At 38.4% G+C, this 18,927-nt stretch overlaps 1 protein-coding gene across 2 annotated transcripts in view; it reads left to right on the top strand.

The window, feature by feature from the left end:
* Positions 1-17,996, top strand: part of LOC126251989 (zinc carboxypeptidase-like) — a 66,641-nt gene extending 48,645 nt beyond the window's left edge. Inside the window, exons 8-10 of one of the 2 annotated variants that reach the window (XM_049952770.1) lie at positions 9,406-9,608; positions 14,478-14,562; positions 17,443-17,996. In XM_049952770.1, the coding sequence (XP_049808727.1) occupies positions 9,406-9,608; positions 14,478-14,562; positions 17,443-17,642 (488 nt within the window). In that variant the 3' untranslated portion in view covers positions 17,643-17,996. The remainder of the gene's footprint in view (positions 1-9,405; positions 9,609-14,477; positions 14,563-17,442) is intronic. The other variant, XM_049952769.1, reaches the window with a different exon arrangement.
* The last annotated feature ends 931 nt before the right edge of the window (positions 17,997-18,927 follow it).

Raw genomic sequence — 18,927 nt, 5'->3', positions numbered from 1 at the left:
TTGTCAGGATTCTTTGATTGTTGTTTATTAATGGCCAGAACTTCCTGTAATGTTGGTTTTCTGCCTTTAGTTATTTTATTGGGAACATTGCATTTCACATCATATGAATGACGTTTATTCAGAGCTAGCCATTAATAAACACCGATCAAAGAATCCTGACCTAAACGCAACTCCATTATTCACCCTCACTAAGTAGCAGCAGCCAGTTATTGCTTCTCTAACCATCAGATAATGAGTTGGTTATAACTGTTCTACACCCACATTCCACAGAGTCTTTCTTCCCCCCCCCCCCCCTCCCCTCACCGTCCCCTTTTTTGGCTTGTTAATCACATTTACCAGTTTATCCACGTGACACAATAGCCTGTGCAATTACTCGCTTGTGCAATATATTTGGCTTATACATTCATATAATTTTAATATTTCAATACACAGTTACATAAGATATATGTTTCAGAGTTTCTTTAAGTATTACATTATGCTTGTGTTTTGTATGTAAGAATCCGAAAGCTGGTGCATAACGAGCTAGTACAGTGAAAAATAACAGTTCTGACAACAAAGAAAGTAATAATAAATGGAAAAAAATTATCTAACAGAGACGTTATTCACGCTTAGTTTGTCCGTTATGCGAGAAGAGAAGAAATACATCACAACACCTGGCCCCATTTGACATTTAGGGGCTCAGCCTACATATGGCTTGTCGACACGTCTCAATCACGGCTTGTTGTCTTTAATTAATGCGCCGACTAATTAGTTCCCTTATTTGCAAAAATAGCTACATTTTTCTTTTAAGAAAATGTTTCATCATTTAACTGCATGCAGCGGAAAGTCATTGATTAAATATTAACATTTTGATTGTTCTGTGGATCTCCTCATTAGCACAGCTCGTAACCACAGTGATGTTGCCAATCCTCACCCAACCTCAAGTTTTTAAGGCAATACAGTGACAAAGTAGCATCGTAAAGTTATTATGAGTGCCATACTTCAATCGCCCTACACGCTGAAACTGCGTCTTTTGTATACACCCTGCATACAGACCACTGATAACATGGTTAAAATCTAAGCACAACACGTCGCTTTGAAAGCCAGACTTCCCAATCACGGTCGCTTATTGGTCTTCAGTCCAGTGGACTAGTCTGTTTCGACTTTGTAAACACTCCCGTGGCGAGCGATGAGAAAAGTGCGTATGGTTGGTCGCTTTGCATACGTACTGCAGTCATACAGTCTTCTGCATGCAACACTCCATACGATCAATTCCCAGATGGCTGCCGCAAGAGCACAACGTAGTAGATGTGTAGTCCTCACTCCATTTCATTTGTATCCCGCACGATATCGACAAAAGCGGCATGCATTGTGCCAGGACCCAGCCAGTCCTATCGACGAGACTACTCAGGGCGATCACAGCAAAGACGTTTTACGAACGAATGTGGAAACTGTTGTGGCTAATTCCGTGCCACCGACCAGCAACGGACGGGCATGGTGATTCCACGTTAGTACAACTCAACCTCTTTTATAAAACAGTTGACTGCGAACCGTTTGTTAAAACAGCCTTTTCTCTTTTTTTGTTTTGGCTTATAACACTGCACCGCGATGATGGGGCTCTTTTTATTTGTTTTATGACATAGCAGCTGAGTAGTTTCAATTACTGGATATAAGGTCTGCCCGTCAGCCAAACAACTGCATTTTCATAATCCCCAAACATATTCTTTATTCTGTGAACATATTTTAAGTAATAATTACTCTAACGGACATTAGGCCTAAAAGCAGTTTTTGTCTGTTGTCACTATCTTAATTTTTGTACATTGTTGGGTAATATAGGACCCTCTGTACATTATTGGAAATTGGTAACTTGTCATACGTAATTAAAAGATGTTATCGTTGGTTTGGTTGCTGAATGAACATACCGCCTCATTTCCAAATGCAATGCTATTGTGCGAAAATATTTCTCGACTATATTACTTACAGGTAGCTTTTGAAAATCGTTTTTCATTTGTTGTTGAAACTTACGCACATATACCACATACATATTTTGGATCTTCGCTCGTAAGTAACACTTTTTCACTTTACAAAAGACAGTGTTAACGTGTCTACAGCCTGTCGAAGTTTGCCTCTTTTCGATCAGTTTGGCGCCAAAAAATGACTCTAAGCATTATATGACTTAACATCTGAGGTCATCAGTCCCCTAGCCTTAGAACTAATTAAACCTAACTAACCTAAGGACATCACACACACCCATGCCCGAGGGAGGATTCGAACCTGCGACCGTAGCAGTGCGGTTCTGGAGTGAAGCGCCTAGTACCGCTCGACCACAGCGGCCGGCTCAGTTTCGCGCCAAATTTGCACCTAGTTTATTAGCTTTCTCCACGGTTCCTCTCTCTTTCCTTGTGTAGCTGTGAGTCTGTGTGTGTGTGTGTGTGTGTGTGTGTGTGTGTAAACATTTCTTTTTGTGTGTTAAGTACTTTGCCATCGCATATTGCAGTGAAGTCATTTATAGCATGTTTTCCATCAGGTAATGTCTACTGTATGTGGAAATTTTCTTCCGCTGTAAGTTATTAGTATAGGCGGAGGTTGGGCTTCACGGTTTTTAAATCTGTTTATATTTCAGTTTTGGGGTGGCCATGGTCTGTTAAGTGGTCAGCAAATGTGGTACCCAGCTGTTACTTTTTACAGCTCTAGGGTGTTCTGAATATCCTGCATATTTGCTCTATCTATACTGTTTGACAGGAGCTGCATATAAGTTCATACGTACCTGACGTGTTGACAAGGGGCATTCAATAGGTAACGCAACTCATGGTGCATCGATCAACTCTGTATTTTATTGCCCTCAGGAAATTGAAGAACTGACTTCAATGTGTCCGTCGCCACAAAAAATGTAAACGAACTTCTGTATGACAACACAAGGCCTTACACAAGTCTGAGCACCCCGGAGAAACCCACGAAACCTCATTGGACTGTTCATCATCCACCCTACACCTTGGATCTCGCACCTTCCAACCTTCATCTCTTTGGTTCGATTTAGGAAACATTGGCTCCGACGTCGACCAGTAGAGTGGCACCATGCAGACATACAGACCCTTCCAGTAAGGTTACGTAAGGCTGTAGCACTGATTGGAGATTATGTTGAAATACAGGATTTTGTAGCCAGAAGAGTGGGAAATAATATGGTGTGGTGGAATCCTGAGTAAAACCAACCTGCTTTCAGAAAAAAATGTTGCATTACTTACTGAACACCCTTCGTATTTATGGGCGTTTCTTGTCTTCTAAGTATTTTCTCTGTTGCATTGTCTTTTCTGTGTACTATCTGAAGTTCCTGTTTTTTTTTAAAAAAAAGGATTTTTTTAAAAAAAGGAAAATATTTTGTACTATGAGATATTTTAATATGTGAGTATGTGCCATTTTGTTTTGTGAATGGGTCCTTGTTTGTTATGTCTTGTGTGTGGTGATTGTGTGTGTGTGTCATGTTCTCTGTGTTGTTGTACAAGATCTTGTGTATAAGTGGTGAATTCATTCCTTGCCCATTTACATATTATCTTGTTAATTTCCTTAGTGTATTCAGCGCCTGTGTGCAGCTCTGTTTGTTTATGGTTGCTCTGTTTAATCTGTGGAGATCACTTGTTTCTATTTCTTCAAGTGGTTTGACTGACTGTGACTGGTGCAGCTGTTTTATGTGTGTTAATGGTTCATCACTCAGGAATGCCATTGGCAGAGTACATCCCAGGACTTTATTCTTTTGGTTGTTCATGAAAATGATGGCTGAGATCCCACTAATTTGTGATCCCATTGAGAGTCCTCCATGTTGTGAATATAATTCTTTGTTGAACACAAAGTAATTTTGTGCTGTTATGGTCCTGTGTGTGGTTGCTATTCAATGTGTGTGTGTGTCTAGTATGTTACCTTGTTCTTTTCGTTCTAGTGTAATGATGTTCACTGTGTCATCTACTGGAATGCAAGTATACTTTGATGTGACTTCAAGTGGTATAAGGCTTACTGTGTCTCCAACGTCTATATTCTTCATCCTGTTAATTAATACATTTGTGTTTTCCATGCCACTATTGTTTTCAAAAGGGTATATTTTCTGTAATAATGTGTGTGCTGGGCTAGATGATGTGATGCAAAATTTCTGAACTTAATGACTCGTCTTAAAGGAATATGTTGTGTCTACACTTTTGATATGTAATTTAGAATGGGGGCCTTTTGATGTCCCAGTGTCTTTCTTTCTGTCTGGCCTCTAGTGAATGTATTTTTAAAGCTTTTCCGACTATGTTGAATGTTACTGTTGTTATTTGCTGTTAAATCAGTGTTTATCTTCGTGATGTTGCTCTTCAGAAAATCTAGTGTTTTGTCTATGCACTCCTTTTCTTTCATGATGACCATCTTACTGCCTTATCTCCTTTGTTGGTATAGCATTGTGTTAGGATTGTTGAACCTTCTTGGCTGTAAATTCTTCAGATATTCTACTACTTGAGATCACAGTGGATCTGTGCATTTCCATCATCTGTGTTATTTCTACAGCTACAAATTTTTTGGTGAAGTTTTCATAAAAAATTTATGTGTTGAGCCCTTTTTCCAATATAATGTGTTCAGTCTCTTTTATAAGGTCTTCCTGGGTTTTGTATGGCATGTGTGTGTTAATGCTGTGTGTTGACGTTTTTCCTGGTACACACTTTCATTATTTTGTGATATTACTGTTTTGCAAATTATATGTTTCACTTGATGATTCTCTGCAGTGGTGTTCTTATGCTGTTTATCATTGTGTTGAATTTTTGCTTTGTTTCTCCTATTTTTCTTGCATTATCTTTTGTTATTTTCTCAAAGTGAGCCGATATTATGGAAGATCTAGATGCGTTATGTAATGTTCAGTGTTGAGCGAGTGCTTTTTAGCATGTAGTTCCTACTTTTTTGTTTTAACTGCATCAGTTCCAACTTCCTTTCTACTTTTCTTGCTGGAGATTACATGCTATTCACAGACAGTTTTGCAGTCTAGAATTACACTATGAGCTAGACAATTTCCATCAAACTTTATGTTGAAGATTATCATCTATAAATTTATGAAGTGTATTTGTTGTAGAGCTTGCTGCAGAATGCCTGGCTAGGCGATGGCTAGGTGATGAAGTATCGATCATTTGGTTCTGCAGCTCCTCCAGGTACTGTGTTTACTGGTTGCTCATTACAAGGTGCACCTGTTACCCAAACACCTGTTTCTTCATAGAAACTCAAACATGTATGAGCACTTTTGTGCCATCACCAATGGGTACTCTTTATTCAGTTCTGTAAAATGTAAATTGGATCTAAGTAATATTTATTCTGACAGAAACTGGGCCCAGACACATGTTTCCTGTACATTGTTGGATACTGTTGACTTGTAATCTGCAATTAAACGAAGTTACTGTGAATGTGGTTTGTTAGTTAACAAATCACTATCTCTAAATGCAAAAGTATTTCGATTTGATACTGAAAATCCCCTCTATAAAAATCTACATGGATTCTTTAACGGAGTATCAATAATTATGCCATGTTCCTAGGATTTCGAAAAGTATTTGATACAGTTCCACACTGTTGTTTAGCGATAAAATACGAGGTTACCCAGTATAGGACACAGTTTGTGACTGGATTCAGAATTCCTTGCAGACAGAACTCAACACGCCATTCATAGCAGAACAGAACCCACAGATGTACCAGTAATTTCAGGAGTATCTCACATGAGTCAAGTAGGGCCATTACTGTTATTGATCTGTTGAATAACATCATATGCTCCATGAGGCTTTTCATGTATAATGATGTGGTCTTTAGCTGCCATTCCAGAGACGGCTGCGGTCAGAAAGAGGAAATCTGTGTGGTAAAATATATATGCCAACATGACCCAGTTATCTTTCAACTTAAGTGCAGAAACCTTATTCTCCTCAAATACTGTTTTGAGGGTGGTCAGTAGGGGTTTAGGTGGTAGCAGCACGTGTTGTTTAGTCTTCCTGCATAATTAATGGGTCTGAGCGACTTTCTGAGTAACAGTCAGTGGTGCAGGGTTCTTATTAGTAAATTTGATATTATAACTAGTGAACTTTGTATGTGTGATCAAAACGATGTTATCATCGTTGTACAAGTAAATTCACTAGCACAATAACGCAGAATGTATCCAAAGGCCACGCGTTAACATTCCATTCCTGCATGGTGAAACAGTATTGCCAACGAAATCCCACACTATATGTTGTTTGGAACATGTGGACGATGGCATTTGATGCCGTTTTTTTACATCACATGAAGAAAATAAACATTTACAGCTCTGCAAAAAAAAATCATTATCATCATCTGCATTCATAGATTAGGTTTAAGGAAATTGTTCTGACTTCAGCGTCTTATCACCATAGCTTCGTGGGGCAACCTGCATTCCCTTTTTGGGTATACATTGCAAAACATTTTTAGTACATCTGTCTTGTTCAAGTCAGTCTACATACTGCTTAAGTCTATTTGTATGTCTCATTTTCTCCTGTTATTTCAAATATTTTAAGCTCATTTACAAAATCTTCGTTTCTTATTCTGTAGTTTAGTTTAAATTCTTTAACTGTTCCGAAGAATTTCATTTCTGCCATCGCAGTACAGTTTATGTCTTCATTGTTTGCTATCCAATTTGCTGGTCTGTAAAGCAGCACTGGAGAAGATAGTGTTTTACAGAATATCTGTAATGTTTCTTTGGTTGTCTTTTTGTTTAATTTTGTTTTTATTGTTTCGCAAATATCCTGACGTTTTACTGTTTTATTCATTATTATAATAAAAAGATATGTCACAGCTCAAGTAGTCAAAATGACCACTTTTCTCAATAATTTGGTTTTCTGCTCCTATTTTTGAGTGCACCTGTTGTTACCCTCAGGAAACATTACTTTTGTCTTTTTTATAGATATTTTGAAATTATAATTTTGGTCTGTTGGCTTTAATTTTTAAATATTTCTTTGTTATTCTTCATCCAAAGTGGTTGTCATAGTTTATTATTCAGCATACATAAATCTTTTTACATGATGTTCGTATGTCATTTTAAGTCTCTGTTGTTTTGTATACCGTCATTCCATTTTTTAATCGTATATATTTGAATAATTTTATAGAAGGATGCAGCCTTATTTAATTCTGTTGGTTATTTATACCATTCTTTCTTATTTTCTTCCTTGCTTTTATTAAAACTTTAGTTTTAATGTATAAGCTTCTTATCAGGTTTCACAGAATCCCATTTTCTTGTAATAATGGCAGAAGCTTTACCTTGTTAAATCAGTCAAACGTCTTGACAGAGTCAAATAAAAGCAGTGTGTGTCTCATTATTAAATTATCTTCTTTTATTAATCAATACCCACAAACTACATATTATCCATTGTTGGTTGTCGAAATCTAAACCCACTCTGGTCTTTAGTTGACTGCTTTGGCGTTGGTCTCAGCCTTAGAAATAAAATTTTTGTATTAACTTTATATCCAACTGTTTAAACACTTATTTTCCAATAATTAATACAGTCTTTTCGACATCCTCTCTTAAAATTTGATTCCTGCCGGCTATTGAATAGAGTTCCAGTATTCTAGCTTTCATCCAGCATAAATTTAAGAAATGTAAAAGCTTAGATTAGTGGGAGCTCTGCAGTATTTTAATATCTCACTGTCAGTATCGTTTACACAAACTGCTATTCTTCCATTCAGTACATTTACACCTTTCCTATGTCATATATTTCTCCTTGTTCCATTAAGTTTTGATCATACCACATTTTTTGCAATGTTCTTCCCATTTTTGTACGTTTATGGTTTCAATGTTTAATACATCTTTTTCTTGTCTGTTTAAATATTTAGTTGTTTTATAGCTAATTTCTTTTTGTTCATGAAAGTCATTTTCAAGATTATTTACATCCATTTCCCAACATCGTCTGTATGCTTCTTTACATTCTCTTTAAAAAACTACTCTGTACTGGTTATATTCTACTCTCAATTCTGGCGGTATTTTGTATATGTTTTAGAAATCCTTTCTTTTTCTCCCTTGTTACTTTTTCTAACTGTTCCTTCCATTTTCTTAATACCTTCTTGTTGTATCTTTTAAATGCTGTTCCCAGTGCATTACAAGCTGTTTCCTAAACAGTATTACTCATCGTCTACCAGTCTTCATTAATAGCATCAGTGGTTGGTTTTATTAGCAATTGTTCATTTAGTCTCTTTTCGTATGATGTTTATACACTTTTATCATGTGTTAAGTATATTTGGCCTACCATGTCTTTATTTCTGTAAGTGTTGTTACTCCTTCTCCATCTTATTAAAATCACTGAAGGACATGTTGCTTCCTCGATATACTCTTTTATTTGTTGTCAGTGAGAATACATTTTTGGTAAGTCACACGTAATCAAATAATGACATTTGATCTCCAATGTACAGTCTATTCATGTGGATATCGATTTTCTAAAAATATGTTGGTAATTTTCAAATTATTAAACTAGTAAATCGTCTGTATTCTTTCGATTTTCATTTAAAATGTTGTCCCCTTGGGTGCCAATTGAGTTATAGATGGTTCCCTAATCTTGTGTTTAAATCTGATAGTAATATTATAAGCAATTTTATTTTGCTCGTCTACTTCGTTTCACAAATAGAATGCAATTCTAATGTTTTCTGTTCCTTTCCTTTTACTATATATATTACTACTACTGTCATGTAACCACTGTTGTACTTTAATCTTATAGTCATCATACGTTCATTAATAAAGATATATGAGTCTATTTTATGTGCCTATATTTTTTTCCAAGGTGTCCACTCCCACTTGAGCTCTGGTTTTCTCCGGAATTTCAGTGTAAAACATCATCACATTATTAATCATCTTTCATTATTTTAACTCTTTCTTCGTTTCTGTTGCAGCTAGTATATCTATGTCCTTGTCTTCCATTTCTTTAAGTAATTCAGTTTCTTCGTTGCCGAGTCTACTAACATTGTAAGTTGCTGTATTTAAGCTGTCCTGATTCCATATTTTTTCTTCCTTTGCCTTTGCGTGCTGTGGGTAACATAACACTTACTCGTCTAGATATTTATCTACTGAAGATGGTAAGTGGTTAATTTTTTTTCTTTTTGCAAGTAGAGTTTACTGACCTCGAGATACACCTCTATTCTGGGGGACAAGTAATTATAATTTCGGGTGTTCTTCCCCTCGAGAAGCTACCTTCATCGCAGCTGACGAACTTAAGCTATCCATTGTAGGCCAATTTTGCTTCCACTCAACTCTTCTTATCCAGAAAGCTAGCGAACTATACTTCACTGGGAAGGACATCTGGATCACTGAACACTGTGCCCACCTACCACGACAAATTGGGCCCAAAGGGGGATGCAATAATAAATAAATAACTTAAATATGATTTGTTTGTTTGAAGTAGGGAAGCATAATTGAGAATTAGAATATTTTGTTGACAGAGTACGACGCCAGTGAAGACCCATGCGCCTACAACCACCGTGGCCCAGCCAATTTCACCCAACAGGAAGTGATTACGTTCGCGGATTTCCTGCTGAGTTTCGGCGACGAACTGCTCTTCTATTCAAATTTCCACGCTTACACTCAAGTGCTCATATTCCCATATGGGGTTCCGAACGTTACTGCGGACAATTACGACGAGCTGGTGGGTATATCATTCATTTATGTGATCTTTGTAATTATACAAACAATTTATTCATTAAGGCTGACTACATGAAACTTTCCTCAGGCCATTCGTTTTAATTGAGAAAAATAATTTTCAACTTTGAGGCAACTCTCTCTAGTAGGGATAAGATGGATACATTTCCATCTAGTTATACTGATTCAGGTATCCCACGTATTTCGTAAAACCGTGCTTGTAACTTAGTCAGTGTTCAACCTTTTATAACTTTGACTTCAACGCGTTTTTAGAGACATTAATCATCTTTAATCGTACATGTGTTGAGACTTCTACACAATGACGCTCTTTAGCATTAGTATCTTGGAACACACATTTCAGCAAACAGCATTGTAATGTTTTAATATTGCAAGAAACCTACCAACACGCGAGGAAACACTTTGTTCTGCTAGAAGGACTATGATACAGAAAATCGAATCAACCACTCAACTCGAAACTATCAACCGATGATAAGAAACCACTCAATAAAATATCACAATCTTATGTATATGACAAATAGATGGGACTGTCAGGGATTCTTGAATATCATGAGCAGGAACAGCGTGATGTAGCATTAACATTTATTGATATTGCCAAAGACTGGACTCCCGAGTCGTTCTTTTGAAATTGCGTTTCGTATGTGGAGTTCAATTTTTCTCGTTTTTCCGTCTATATCTCTTTATCTTATAAGAAACTACGTCTGATGTGCTGCTATGCAGTGCATATTATTGAATCAGATGCAACTGGATTAGGAAAAAGTGAAGTGTAGTATAGATAAAAATAATTAAGGTGGAAGTGCCATTACATCTGTAACATTCGTAGTAGTAACAAAACATTGGATAAATATGTAAGTGCTGTGACTTGCCAAAGTACAAATGAAAGGGAAGAAAGTGCACAAATCAAATAGAGTCTACTACCAGCGTTCGTTAGAAATCAAACTTACCAGCAAGTTGCAAAGGCATGATACCCGAATGAAATATAGAAAAATATGAAGAAATTTGAAACCGTTGCCTAAAGGACAAGCTGGTAGTATACAGAAAGAAATCTCCCAAATGTGTGAGTATGATAGAACTACGAACTAGCGTCACAGAAATATGACATAATCTGTTGTGGTATAATAGATTTTCCAATGCTGTGGACATGGAATACTGAAAGATTTATGCTGAAAGAAAGTTGCAGATTTGGATTAAATATAGGCTGTGATCAGGGGATCCTCCATGAGAAAAGCTGTGTTTACTTATTTATTCAGTTTTTACTCAAATGTTAATCTGTATCGGTAAACAGAGATCATAGAATATGTTATTTATAAAATATTTTGGCAAAGAGCAAGTCAGAGTAATGAAACATCGAACCATCGAAAGCTGCACAGAAAATAGCACTGAAGATAACAACAATAAAATATATGGAATTAGAATTCACATTATTTTCAATATTTTGTGAAAGCCTAGGAAAAAAACAAGAATGGTGTCCTGTTTCTCACGAGAATATAATTTCCTATAATATTTAGTTTCAGACATGAATATGTTTCAATGATGCTTGTGTAATCAGTAAAAACAGAGCGTTAGAGTATCTAAAATAGCTGGAGACACATTATAAATGCAGCTCTGACAAAGAAGTGATTCTAATGTAGATCCTAGCTTAAGACCTCACTTTTAACCACTTTAAAGTACCATCTGTTCTCTAATGCTCAAATGAGATTCAAATATCTGAATTCCTTACCCCTAATTTCAGTATACTCTGATTTGTTATATCTTTATTACATAGATAAAAGCAATTATGAAGGCACAGGGGAAGGGGGAGATGATAACCAGAATCTGCAGTTGTTGATCAACATCATCCACTATTTCATGCAAGCAACCTATATTGCCTACTCAGTTAAGGAGGTATGCATAAAATCAAACTGAGAATCTCTTGGTGAATTGTGCTCAAGGAAATAGGCAGCTATGGTGTTATACAGTGGTCTTTTGAAACTTTTCTGATTCATATATGACACTGCTGTCAGTTAATCTGCAGTTAACATCGTTTCATTTTTTATTTTGTACCTTCAACAATGAATATTTAAATCTCTCTGAGAAAATATCTGTCCTAAGACTTACTTTGCGCAGGTATACAGCTATGAAAGAGGCACAAATAGTAATATATTTTTGTTGTGAGCTACTCTAGATATTTCTCGATATTGTTGTAAAAACTAATGAAATTCGCATTTTGTTTTACACAATATTCTGATGCCTGTATATATGCTGTTCACTTGATGGGATCTGGTCCGGTTTGCTACATTTCCATTGTGAGTGTACGAGTTCAGAACTTTGATTTTCCCGGGCAAAATAGAGACGATAGCGCTGCACCACTGTAGACATTAAAGGAAGAGAACTTTATGCGCATGCGTGAATTTTGTCCCCGCCTTCCAGCCCGTCAGTCGCTGCTCGTCGGTCGCTCAGTGAGATGCTACAAAACGTGTTCGTCGGATTACCGATTCTCTCAAAATGACCGAACGTGTTGAGCAAAGATACTGTATCAAATTTTGTCAGAATCTTGGTGATTCTCAAATCGAAACAATTCGTAATATTCAGTAGGTGTTTGGAGAAGATGTGATGCGTGTAACACAAATTAAGGAGAGGTTCAATCGATTCAAAAATAGCTGCACACCAGCGGAGAGTGACCAGCGTTCTGGCAGGTCCTAAACTGCTCAGAGTGCAGCTGCTGTTGAGAGGGTGCAAAATTTGGTGATGGCAGATCGTCGTTTGACCATGTGGGAGATTTCCCAAGAGGTTCGAATGAGTAAAGATTCTGCTCATGCAATTTTGCGTGATGATTTGAACAAGCACCGAGTGGCTACGAAATTCGTGCCCAAGTTGTTGTCGCCGGAACAAAGAGACCTCTGTTTTGACGTTGCACAGGACCTTCTGGACACCACCAACACTGATCCTGGGTTTCTAAGCGCTGTGATAACTGGAGACGAGTCATGGGTGTCTCGGTATGACTCATAAACAAAAAGACCGTCTTCACAATGGAAGCATCCCGAGTCTCCAAAGTCGAAGAAAGTGTGGCAGGTGCGAAGCAAAATCAGGGTGATGCTAACTGTCTTCTTTGATGTCCGTTGAATTGTGCATCACGAATACGCACGGGAAGGCCAAACAGTGACAAAGGAGTACTATCAAGACATTCTCCAGCGAGTCTGTGACGCAGTTCGGCGCAAAAGACCAGACATGTGGACGGCGAAAAACTGGCAACTGCATCACGACAACGCCCCCGCACATTCATCCTACATGATCCAGAATTTCTTGGCCTAATACGGAATTACAGCCGTTCGCCAACCTCGCTACTCTCCATACATGTTTCCTTGCGACTTTTGGTTGTTTTCAAAATTGAAAACGCCACTGAAAAGATCCCGTTTTGAGAGTAGAGAAGAGATAATGTGGAACACGACGACGGAGTCGAACACCATTCGAAAAGAGGTCTTCGAGAGATGTTTCAAGTGGTGGAAAGATCGGTGGGCTAAGTGTGTGCAAGCACAAGGGGCCTAATTTGATGGGGATTAGGGTCCCAACCCCCTCAGATATTCGAAATATTTATTCTGGCCAAAGGTCGATACTTTTTAGACAGGCCTCGTATAATACGCTAGGACTCGCTCTCTTCCCACTGTTTCAACCTCAGTGATAAGCAGGGACACAGCTGTTAATATAAGATACGTTTTTATTCACGGATTGTTTTACAAAGCGCACAAAGTGCCCACGAGCTGTGGCCGGTTGTTGGTCGAGTCGTACATCTGATAGCTCCAGTGTCTCTAGGCCGTCTGGTTCATCCGTTCCCTTCGACCGCTCAGTGGTATCCACATGCACAAAGAACCTGGAGGGTAACGTTAGGCGCACCCAAAGTTACATATCTCCACAGCGGGAAATTATACTGGGCAAATTGACATGTCGAGTCTGCAAGATACCACTAGGAGTGGCAAAGTGAGTAGCATAACTCAGGACTGTATTATTCACACTGTTTCATCTGCCACTGTTGTGTTTTTTGTCCCTTAGTGGAAGTCAGATATCACGAAATGCAGTGAAGTGTATGATTGTCTTGTATTTACTGAGCAATCAGTATGCACTATCTCTTGCCATTTGAAAAGCCGAATAAATAACTATAATGCATCTGTGTTAGTGATGTAAATTTATTGCATACGTTTGTTTTCATTTCTTTCTGAATACCTCTCAGTCCCAGGACCCAGTACCTCATCATCTAAATGCCCATTTGTAATATCATCCACACAGCCCCTATCTGGTGGTTGCACTTAGGTAAAATTTAGAGTTCAATATCAATGAAATAGGGAATTAATTAAAAGAAACAAGTAACGTTCACCTTACCGAGTAGTGCACAACAAGATCATTCTGAGACCTACAGAATGTTTACAAGTATATTAGACATCTTTATTACTGAGTACAATAACAAAAAGTCGACTGTGTTCATGTATATGTGATCGAATTCACGGAACATCTATATTAATGTAAGTCTTCAAAGTACTGTGATGAAATTTACTGAGACAAATTTAACACCATGTAATTTGTCCAGTACAAAAGATAAATTACGTACAGTCTCCACTTGCGGCAGTGTGTAAAGTTCAGAATTGTCATTATTCTTTAATGGACCATATTACACTTCATAAGTCGGTTTAAATGAGTTTTACGAATTTTAAGTCACTTTAAATGACTTTCAGGTATACTTATCTTCTCTCATTTACATGGAATATCAGAAGACATTTAGAGACAGTAGTTACTTCATAAATCGACTGTTGATGTGTAAGTTTCGTAATCACTTTCATTGCAACCAGTCATTGTTCGATGGAAGTAAAATCTAAATTTTTCTTTCCAGTACCAACTGGCTGAAAAGGGTCGCGATGCTCTGAAGGTCAGATATGGCACGGAGTACACCATTGGTAGCACACAAGAAGTTTTTGGTAAGTGTCAGATAAGAAGATAAATATTTGATTATCGCCTTGCTAAGAGCCAGTCTCCGCTCCTTTCAAACAAAGTATGTAATTCCTGACGAGAAGTGGCTTAAGCAGTGTTGAAGGCAGTTGAGACTTTTATATCAAGTGAATTTGTAAGAGACAGATCACATTCCCCATAGGTCACAAAACAGGTCAAGGCACTGTTACAGAAGCATGAAAAAAAAGCATACCAGATTTAAAAGAACGGAACATTCCAAAGATTGGAAACGGTTTTTAGATGCTCGTAATTTAGATCGGACTTCAGTGCAAGATGTTTTTGATAGTTTCCTCAGTGAACTCTGTATGGAAATTAGGCAGAAAATCCATAGAGAATGTGGTCGTTTGTAAAGTAAAAGTGGCAAGACGACCAGTACCTTCACTGTGTTACACAGTGGTAGTGTCATTGAAACGGTGTCACTAATTCCTTCACCAAAGAAGATGCAGTAAATAGCACAGAATTTAAATCACGAGTGATTTAGCAAAGCAGCTTAGCCACTTAATGAAGCAAGTCTACCGGTCCTGTCTTTATACCAAATAGAATCCTTTCGAGGTCTGATGAAATTTCCATTTTTAGCGATCACTTACGTACAACCGTTCTCTCAACGAAAGATCCGTACCTAATTACTGAAAAGTTGCATGGGTCACATAAAAAAAGGAAAGAGAAAACGACGTAATCCTCTAAATTAAAGGCGCACACCACTGACATCGATTTGCCGTGTAATTTTGGAACATATAACTTACAGTGTTGGAATATTGTGAAAGAGGTCGAAGAAAACGACGTACTGGCACACAACCACCACGGATTCAGAAGACATCGTTCTAATGAAACAAAATTGGCTCTTTCTTCACACCCACCACGGGATACACTAATATACGAGTTCACCGCCAAGAGATGTCTACCATCCGCCGTGAGATCCTCTGCCAATTGGCGTCATGGAGATGCGGTACGGGGGAGGGTCGGTGAGGGGGGGGGGGGGGGAGTGAGGGGCACGTGGTCAACACACCGCTCTCCCGGCTGTTTAGCAGACTTTCCAAAGAGTGGAGCCCCTGCTACTCGGTAAATTAGCTCCTCAGTGGGCATCACGAGGCTGAGTGCACCCCGACCAGTCCTCTCACCAACGAAAATCGTTGGCAGCACCGGAATCGAACCTGTACCCTCTGCATAGCATCCATATACCTTGACTCCTCAACTACGGAGGCGTATTCGGAGATACAGGCTGGGAAAATTATTTCATGCACCTTTAGATACGCAACTCAACTTAGTCCACCTGCTCAGTGGGCAGATGAAGTAAATTCTGTTGCCTACCTTCATGAAACATTTTCGAGGCAACTTTTATTATGCCCATCCTGTATAAAAGGATGGTAGCAGAATTTTACTGCAGTCTTTCTAGAAAGTAACCTCTTTCAATTAATCCAACAGGATTATCGGAAAACCACGGCACATTTCTTCCAAAAATTTCCATTACATATCAGTGAGCATATCTCATACACTTCATATGCGTTATAACGTTCTGATATTACCCTAGCAGCGTGTCTATAAATTCGTTTTACGTCTGTTGTAACGCCCAGTTCTCAGGACGCCAAACGCTGGAATAGTAGTCTGGAATTGGTCACATTGTCATCATCTACCGAGTTCTGGGTTGCTCTTTCTCAGAACCCTTCCAGCAAATCTATGTTGTCTCTCCGACTAATCTAAAACTCTTATGTGTTCGCATCATTTCATACCGCCTTTTGATGTTAGCCCTAAGTACTTATACAATGTGATGTGCTAAAGATCTACGGAGTCTTTTTCTTTGTTATCGGCATTATCTTTCATTTATCCACATTTGGAGACAACTGTCATTAATTATATCGAATGGAAATTTTTTCCCCTAGACAACATCTTCAGCATTTCCATGGGTCTTTGGGCGTCGTATATCTTCTTGCAAACACAACTGCGTTTGCTACTGGGTTTTATTAGCAGCTGACAGGGTCAGAAAACCTGATGTCTGTTCACCAAAAGCAATTGTACGAGCACAAGGGGAACTCAGCAGAATGTAAGTTGCTCCACAAGGTCGTGGCGTGGGGATGGGCAAGAACGTTAGTGGACGACGTATTACTATGACTGCACTGACAAAGGACTTATGGGGCATCTTCATGATTGTCCTGCTGAAAGCAGTCCGCAGACAATCCAGGTATCTCAGCTTTCCTTGTGTCCATTCCCATAATACGTTTGAGGTCAGTTAACCCTGAAAATAATAACACCCTTATCTTGACCATAGCTTTTTATTGACTTTGTTACACGTTACCCGTACAGCGTTACGCCATTTTCAGACGCTCTACAGTAAAATGCGTACACATGAGGAACATGTATAGACATCAGACAGTAGTAAATACACCGTGGCAAGCGAATGCAAACTAACACTTACCGAATATGTGACACAAACTGTCTTATGTACCAACGAGTGGCAAAAATTAATCTGTCCAACATATGAAGTTACATACTATTTTGTCATTGTTAACGTCGTGAGAAGTAAGTGCAAACTGATTAGAATGTTCTCACGAAAACCTTAAGAAATAAATTCGGACAGAGTGCATTTAACGTATGGTGACTATTATATGTAATATTATGGCACTACAAAAGTAATTTACATTTTGTGATCATCATATAAATATAGAATAACAAATGTTCCGGATAGCTTGAATCTTTTTTTCTGTATGTGCTGTACTCCCGAAAGCCAAACTTTTTTATTCTCTTCTTACAACGCTGATAAAAAGTACGGGATAGAGATCTGTTACCTGTTGACTTTGCAGTCAACCTGTGCAACCAAATGGCAGAGAATGACTGCCGCTTTCTCCTTATTCCAGGTCCAACGACGGGCAACAGCATCGACTGGATGCAGGGCGTGGTCGGCAAGAGGTACAATATGGTGTGGGAGCTGAGGGACAAGGGCCAGTTCGGCTACTTGCTGCCTACGGACCAGCTGATCCCCACGAGCGAAGAGGTCTGGGACAGCGTCGTCACCGTGCTGGCCGGCGTACTCGCCTCCTCCACAGCCGGCCCCTAGCCTCACTAACACGACACCTGTACACCGTGCAAATAAAGCAGCTTACTACAGCCAGTCTGCGTCTCGTTATATTGCGCGAACGCTTGTCTTCTTTTTACAGGAAATGCGTAGTTGAGTTTGTATGTATGTAGTCTTCCTCAGCGCTTTGGAAAAGGTTATTTGTCCGATCACGAACAGGCTTTCAGCTTCTCAGTCAATGCACTCACAGATATTGCTGATACAGAAGATACATAAAATGTGCAGATACGAAGTTATTTATAAAGGAAAAATATTATTTCTTTATGTCACATGAGCATTGTAACATTTAACATTAAAATTGACATTTTTAATTTATGTGAAGTCATTACATTTAACAAAATATGGAAATAATCCAATTTTCTGTTGTAATCAAACATTTGTGTAAGTCAAACGTAATGTAACTGAGAGGAAAAAGGAAATTACGTTCGGTCATTTAGAAGTGTCATATGTTTATTTATTCCAAGTACTTCCAGTTGCGTCTTATTCTACCTTTCCTCAAAGTGTGAAATATGTTTAAATCTACATCGTATGGGTAGTTTTTTGCTTAAAGATGTTACGCAAATCTTTAACTTGTCTTTCCTAGTCCTCAGCTTCTCTCTTTTTCCGATAACCTAGTAACCTCAGCTCCTCCAGACTGACCAACATATAAATCTCCAAGGCGCTTGTAGCGGATTTTAAACGCGTCACTCTCTGACAACGGGTTCATTTAGTATATAGTACTGAATAATAATTTAGTTACACCGTAGTTGTTGTAAACTCAGGTGCGAATATGTCAGAATTTAACTTTTAGCAAGGCTGTCTGAAATTTTGACATCAGATGGGATAATGGATCAGTCTTAGTAACTACTGAGTAGTTATTTTGGGCAGTGGTATCATTTTACGCCTTTTTATTCCTGGAATATTATCAATCACGTCAGAGCAATAGCCGTGACTGGAAGTTAGGAGTCTGGCTGAATCTTTTTCAGTCTGACACCCATAATTAGATAACGGAGCTCTAATCTGATTAAGTATTCGGTTGGTGCGTAGGTTAGTAGAGTTTCTCCGTAAGTTTAATAAACACAACAGGTACACATAACACAGATTTTAGTCATCGATAATATATTCCCCTTCACTATTTACAACAGTCTGCGAACGCTGGGGTAGCTTTTCGATTCAGCAACTGTAAGAGTCACGTGGTTTTGAGGCAAATAAGTCGTCGAGCCACATTCGGAGAGCATTTTCATCCAGAAAGGAAGTTCTTTGAACGTTGTTCCATACAGAGCGGAAG

This window comes from Schistocerca nitens, chromosome 4 (assembly GCF_023898315.1).
Source record: "Schistocerca nitens isolate TAMUIC-IGC-003100 chromosome 4, iqSchNite1.1, whole genome shotgun sequence".
NCBI classification, from domain to species: Eukaryota; Metazoa; Arthropoda; class Insecta; order Orthoptera; family Acrididae; genus Schistocerca; species Schistocerca nitens.
This window is presented reverse-complemented; position numbering and strand designations above follow the sequence as displayed.